The sequence below is a fragment of the Aptenodytes forsteri genome, unplaced genomic scaffold (assembly GCF_000699145.1).
Source record: "Aptenodytes forsteri isolate BGI_AS27 unplaced genomic scaffold, ASM69914v1 Scaffold1, whole genome shotgun sequence".
In the NCBI taxonomy this organism is placed as follows: domain Eukaryota; kingdom Metazoa; phylum Chordata; class Aves; order Sphenisciformes; family Spheniscidae; genus Aptenodytes; species Aptenodytes forsteri.
This window is the reverse complement of record NW_008795035.1, coordinates 907,788-915,090: the sequence shown is the minus strand read 5'-3', so window position 1 is coordinate 915,090 and position 7,303 is coordinate 907,788. Positions and strand designations below refer to the sequence as shown.

Here is a 7,303-nt window from a genome sequence, read left to right as displayed (position 1 = left end):
TTTTGAACAGATTGTCATATGGGGGTAAAAAAAAAAAAAAAAACAGATTCCAGACAAAGATTTACACTAGCAACTGCTGCTCACGATCACAATCATCTCTGAAGAGAACACTCCCTAGTTAGCTTTATATATGCTTATTCCTCAGTCAGTCGAACAACAGCCATCACTACCTGCTATGTTTAAGTGCTTCCAGGCAGCATATTACTACCCTACTCTTTACTTTGCATTAGTACTAACCAGCTGCAAAATGTTCAGTAGCAGAAGTTGTTAGAGAGAAGTAATTTGAACACCTAACTTAACAGGCCTTCACCTAACGAGGGGAGGAGGTTGTTTATGCAAGGGCTCCCGAAGAAGGCTTTAAATGTTCCCTGCCAGAGCCTTAAAGTTACCAAATCTGTTTTTCCCATGCAGTCAGTAGTACATCTGAACCACACACTTCTCTTCGTTAACCTTCCCAATTCAATCCTTTTGATGGTGTAATCCCTATTTACACCACAATGTTCTAGCACTGCACCTACAGACTAGACCTCAGGTTATAACAATCTGATTTGGAAAAAGGCTTTCATATTTTGCCCTTCAAGACTGAAGAAACCAAAAGAAACTTTTAAACAGCAACTAGGTAATAACAGAATTGCTCAGTCTTTAGATGTGTTACTGCTGTTAACAGGTATCTATTTCTGTCCATGTAAGAGCTCCAAACAGGAACCCTCTACAGGAGCATGGTGTAGCATGGTTCTCATCTACTATTATTCTGGAGAAAGTGTGCTAATAACCGTGTGTGCACCCAATGCAGAACATTTCTGGAGAGCATATATCAATGGGCAGAGCATGTCCTAGTTGCCAAATTGAAGAAAATCTGGGCTACAGTTGACTACATACATTTAGAAGAATATCCGAGAAAACCTACCATTTTTCAAGCATTAGAATATCAGTCCATTTCTTCCTTTAACTTATTCCTGTATTTTTCTCTGATTTACTCTAGCTTCTCATAGATGGCCTGTATTTGATCATCCCTTTCAAACTGACTATATCTATCCAGGTGTCTTCGTGTCAGAAACACTATGTGAAAGCACACTCACTATCCTCACTCTATTTTAAACTTCAGCAATCCAGGCAGCCCAAAGTACACCAGGCATCTATATCAAGTAAAGATGCTTTCTCATTTAAGACACTGTGCACACTAAACAAAAATTTAAAAAAAAATAATGGAAGAAAGTTATTACCACCACATCAGGAGTGGAGATCTGAAGAAGGCAGATTACAAATTGGAATCCACAACTTTATGCCATCTTTCATCAAAGTAGCAAAATCCCAAACACTTAAGATGCCCACTGGTCTACCTCTGCTCAAATTTGAAAATGTAGGCTGCAACAACCTTTGCATTAAATAGTGCTACAATCAAGACGAAGACATTGTACAGATTGGTGGTGATGGTGAGTTTTCCTCACGTTTGCACTGACCAGTCATCATTCCTTTGTGGCCATCAATCCTTAGGGAGTAGATGCTGGTCTGTTTTCCTGAATTGTCATCACAATACATACTCACCTTCTCCCTTCTGTGTCTACGCATACACTGAACCCACTGAAGTCTCATTTAGGCTGCCTTTGACCACATAACAGCATAACTCACAAAAGGAGTCACCTCATCTACCACCTGCCCATGCCCAGCAACCATTAACTATGCTGCATATGCTCCAACTTATGAGAGAAAGCTCATCCAAAAAACCTGCCAACAGTAACAATTCCCAGGAGATGTTACCCGATAGCACAGAATTAGATCAGCACTGAACTCCAACAGCTGGTTTGCGAAGGATTTATACTTGGAATCATTGCGTGCACTCAAAGGGCCTAGACAATAGTAAAAAAAACAAAAACAGCATGACAGCAATGAAAGCACCATCAGAAGTAGTGATATACTAGGATTATTCCAAGAACAGAGTTCTAGCATGCCTGAAAGGCATTACATAATCACTTTATGAATAATTAAACTAAAAAAATAAACAGTTGAATAACTAAGAAAATAAGAGACACTGGTTAAATGTGGAACAATATTGAAATACTAACTCACTCTTCATTCTTCTATAATTATTTTTTGGTTAGGGTGTATATTCAGAATTACACCACTGCTCTCAAGCCACTGATGTCAGATGGTGCCTGGTGTAACAGAGCAGACACTAAGCTTTCATGTGCTAAAAACATGGAAAATAAGAGCGGACATACGTTTTGCAGACATAAGAATGGGCAAGATAAGATCAGTACAAAACAGGGACGGGGTTCTGACCCTTAGTGTTTACTATAATGTTTTTTATGAAGTCTATCACAGCAGCACTGAGCCAGCTTCTAAGTTTAATTCTTTCTAAAAAGTGCAGTTGAGCCACTGATGCTGTAAACAGCTATCCTGACAATTTGGCATTTGTTTTGTGGAAACAAATTTCTCTTCCTTGTGCTTTCACAGACAAAGTTTAAATTTCTTAGCACTCTTACTCACACAAAGGCCTGTGGAGTGGAAAAAAAAAATCACAGATACAGGAATTTTGGAATTTCTTGTCCATACCCTGTGGACAATAAAGAACTCACTCCTTTTTGAAGCCTCTTCCTCAAGAAGTCCGAGCCTCCTGGCTTCTGGCCCAGATGAGGATATCTTGCTTTCAATTTTGCTTCTTCAACTTTTTCTGGGCTGATCACCTTATCCTCCATTTCCTGAAAGACAATTAGCAATACTGTAAATGAAATATACAATAATGAACTATATATGCAGAAGACCTTTGCAGGTAATTCAACAACATGCCGATTGCTGCTACCAAGTGAACATATGAATTATTTGAATAGACATTTTCCTACATTCTCTCTCAAATACTGACAGCAACTGTAGGAGTTCAGCCTCCCATCTTAGATGCCTTTCCTGGAGACGTGTTTGAATCTAATCAATGCATTTCTCTTTCACATAAAAGAAGTCTATACTAAAATTAAATTATTCAATTTGAAAAAAAAAATCCCCCAAACAAAAAACATTTTTTGGTCAAAACAAGGGTTCCACTAAGAACAAACAAGTGTTGAAAGCTGGGCAAGAGCCACAGGGCTTTTTTTTCAGCTGCCCCTATTTGATCATGAAGTTGCACAGACAGACTAGCACTTGCATTGTCACAATTAGTCTGTATGACAGCTCTAACCGTAATGTGTTGATATTCACTGTGAAACAGTGTTACAGCAGCTCAGTCTCAAAAACATGCCTGCCATCATATTAATAGCAACAATACTGTATTTCTCTATACATGTCTATAATTATCCTAAAATTATGAGGATGAAGACAGTTGGATAGTGCATTTCTGTAAAATAAAATGCCTATTTTATGAGTATACTGTAAAACATGGATGCTCAAAGTAATCATTTGGAGATACTCATTTGGCAAAAATTGCCATTTGTACATCCAGTCTTTCAACCATGACTTCTACTTTACACTCATCTGTTCCGGTCCATGAAGCAATTTGATGTATGAAGTACAATTTCTTCTATTAGATCATTTCTAAAATATCTTCCATTCAAAATTCTTGTTTTGCTACTTTCCAGTATTTGGCCAAGGTCTTTTTTTTTTGCACGCATGCAAACCATCGCTAGTTCAGGGAAAATATATATTGATTTGTACTGACTGCTGTAGTTCTTTAATTGTTATTATGATCTGAAGTCACAGAAAGACTTTTAGGCAGGAAAAGAAGAATTGCCATTGAAATCAGGAGGGCCTCACATTCATCTGTGACTAAGGTCTTATATCCACTTAGAGCTGCTTAGGCAGCCCCTTCACACTCTTTTCCATCCGTGTCATCATCCTTTGCATTGCATCAGTCAGCATGCCTGCATGTACTCCACATGAATGGGTTACAGAAATTAATTCAACAGAAAAATAATCATCCATCTTCCCCCCCCCCCGACTCCGTTGGGCTGTGTTTCATTTGGATCAGTTTCCACAGTCTGGATCACCAAGCAGCTGCACAAACAGGTATGTTAGCACAGCAGCAGGGAGGACAGAGAACTCAAGCAGCTGGGAGCTACTTAAGCCAGAACTGCCAAAGAACTAGAGCCACCACACTAGCCTAACCAGTGCTTTCCTATATCTCTTATAAAAGCTCAAAATTCTGTAATAGTCAACATCTTTCTGGTAAGAATCCTCAGAAGCAAAGGTTATAACAACAGATTTAGAATATAACATTGTCTAGTTGCTCCACTAGGCCAAGACATCTCAAAGACAGCTTTGCACAATACAGTGGGAATCTGAATTAACATTTCTACCAAGGAAAGATAGAAATTCTTGTAGCAGTTTAAAAGAAACTTCTGTGAGGACAGGAACCAATGCTTTTTATTAGATGAAAACACAGCTAGGCAATACAATGCAAAAGACAAATAAATATGAAGGGCAACGTTTCCCTGACACTACTGAACACAGAACTATACTATTTCTCACTATATAATATCATACTAGCCAAGACCACAGTTTTCATGTGTTACAAAGATCGTTCTTCAGCTGCTGTTCTTCCTGTCGTGCTTTATTATCATGCCAACACCGACTGGATTTTCTCAAAAGCAATCCTTTCAGCTAAACACTTTCAACATCTAATGCTGAATCACTGGGTACTCACTGTTAAGCCAACAGACAAAGCATTTGAGGGGGCATGTTTTGCCAATACTAACCAAAAGGAGGCAGTTTTTAAGAACAGAGGGCCAACAATAAATAGCTTACATAAACATGTATTCATGGTGCATCAAAGGAGACATTTATGCAAACTCACAGGGCTGACAAATCATCGCACAGCAGGCAATCAAAACACAAAATACTGTGTTATGCACCAATGCAGATGAAAAGGATACAGACTATGGTCACTTACTCTCAATGACCAAGAGCTAAGACTCAAAAAACTACATAAGACAACTTAAAGAATTTCAATACAAAGACTTGGGGTGTCAAACAAAACCAGCTGATAGCTGGAAGAAAAACAGTTCTTCATATAAAATATAGTTAAGCTGCAGAACTCCTTGCCAGAGGATACAGGGGGTGCCAAGAATTTAGATGGATTCAGAAAGCAACTCGATGTGTTCATTCGCAGCTCAGGCGGCTTTTAAACCACAGATTACTGAGACCTGGGATAGTTTTCTGGGGAAGATCACTGCATGCACGTCCTGACCTTATATTCTTCTGTGGACTAGGTGGTATTCAGCACTCTTAGAGATGTGTTGTTGAGCCACAAAGGCTTTAACCCAAGCCAGCAAGGCCATTCGTACATTTACAACATTCTCCCTTGAGTTACAGAAGCAACAACCAAGTGACTAACAACTGACTGGGGGGGGGGGGCGGGGGGGAGGGGGCGGAAATCAAGATTACCACGCTCTTCTTCCTAGTGACATCCACACAAAAGTTATAATTTTAGTTCTCTACAGGAATTTGACACAGCTAATGAAGCCTGCTTACTTCATTAAAAGGATCTACCAGGAAGGCAGTAGTTACCTAACTCGTTTAAATAGCTTTTGCCCTTAATCTTTACAGAGGTACCAGCAGCGTAAAATTCCGTATCTGTTGGACAACTGAACTGCATGGCTAAAAAAGAGCCATCAGCCTTTTCAAACTCTGGTATGAAGAGCACATCCTCTTTAGCAAAATACATCGGACAAAATGTAAAGCAGAAAACGGGAAAAACATGACAACAGCACAACTCTACAGCGAACTGATGTGGCAAAAGTCAGTCCAGAAACAAAATGCACCACCTCTAACAGCTTCCTGAAAAATATAGGTTTTTAAGTCAAAAAAAGAGTCAGTCAACCAAGCATACATTCTCCAACATCTGAAGTTTCTTTGTTGCTGAACTTCCCCCTGCCACTAGCCTGGGTTTTCACACGAGAACAGGAAACGCTGGTCTTTGGCAAGTTTTCAATTTATATCACTCTCTTGTTTAACACCTTTCTCGACTAACACATGCACAAGCTTCTTACAGCATGTGAGAAAAGTTTAGAAGAGAGGTCTGATCATGAAAACACTGCCTCAAAGTTCATTTAGGGGCTTCATCTTTTTTAAGCATACACATGAACATGTACTGCAAAATGGGTTGTTTATATAAGTATTTCGGAGCTAAGCATTAACTGAGTCAATGTTCAATTTTGCCTACCCAGACAGTTTTAGTGAAGGTTAATATCGCAATGCCACAATAGCACTGATATTACAGTATCCTAACAGGATATAAACTCACAGAAAACAAAGTTTTATTTTATTGATGATATTAATTTGTCCTGAACACCTCACCAGATTAAAACTAAATTAGCAGATCAATAAGGGACTCCTGTCTCTCAAAGGGTAATTTTTCAAAACGGTGCGTAAGCACTGCATTTCAAGACTTCAGTCTGAAACTCAGTTAGCAAAATCAGCCCCAGTCACCTGACTTCATCAGAATACACTAGAAGGCATCACAATAAACTTGCTACCACGTGTTTTACTACGGTCTTATTACAGAGCTATTCTAGGAGTGCTGCATAGGCCAGGGATTTATTTTTATAGGCTTTGAACAGGAACAGTATCCCTTCGGTAGTCTACCTAACACGAATGTAAAGTCGAGCTGCAGAACACAGGCGTTTAATGGTAGATTACAGACCTGCCATAGAAGCTGGTTCTGATTACTGCACCTATTGAGAAGGTATCATTCCATATTAACCCCCAAAGCTCTACTTGTATGACTAACTCACATTACAAATCGTAAATTATTAAACAAAAACTTGACAGCTGAGGTAGATTAAGCTTTTTCTTTGAGCGTACTTGTGTTTCATAACTGCTCCCTATCAGAAATAGCTGTGGGGATTGCAATGGAGTCCACACAGCAATGACAAGACTAAAAAACAAACGGCTTCTTAAAGTCACAGCCAACACAGGGAAACTGCTAACAGCATACAGTCACCTATACAGCCAAATCCCACTTAAGAAACTGTAAAATTACTAGTTCCAGAGATGCCATAATAGTGCCATCACAAGATAATCCAGCCAGTTATTCTTTCTAAAAGCCTTATCTAGAACAGCCCCCAGCCATTGTATTTCGGGCATTTCTCCTCCTAAATAGCTTACATTAAAAGCCGAAAAATTTCTGAAAGTGAAACGAAAGTTTAGCCACCGGATTGTCGCCGGTCTCCAGCCGCTGCGACGGTCAGCTGGCGTTCTTCCCCCCAGGACGCCCTGGCAGGCAGAGCACCCGGCGGAGAGCGGGGCCGAGGCCGGTCTAGGGAGCGAGGAAGCGCCATTAGCCCGTCCGGGCCAGAGCACGCCAACGATTCACCAG

The 7,303-nt window shown here is 39.8% G+C and overlaps 1 protein-coding gene across 1 annotated transcript in view; it reads right to left on the bottom strand.

Moving 5' to 3' along the window:
- The window catches only part of ARPP19 (cAMP regulated phosphoprotein 19), a 9,993-nt gene extending 4,708 nt beyond the window's left edge, over positions 1-5,285 (bottom strand). The window contains exons 1-2 of the mRNA XM_009276469.2: positions 4,939-5,285; positions 2,577-2,699 (exon numbers count right to left, since the gene is read on the bottom strand). Coding sequence (XP_009274744.1) covers positions 2,577-2,696 — 120 coding nt within the window. The 5' untranslated portion in view covers positions 2,697-2,699; positions 4,939-5,285. The remainder of the gene's footprint in view (positions 1-2,576; positions 2,700-4,938) is intronic.
- Between the last annotated feature and the right edge of the window lie 2,018 nt (positions 5,286-7,303).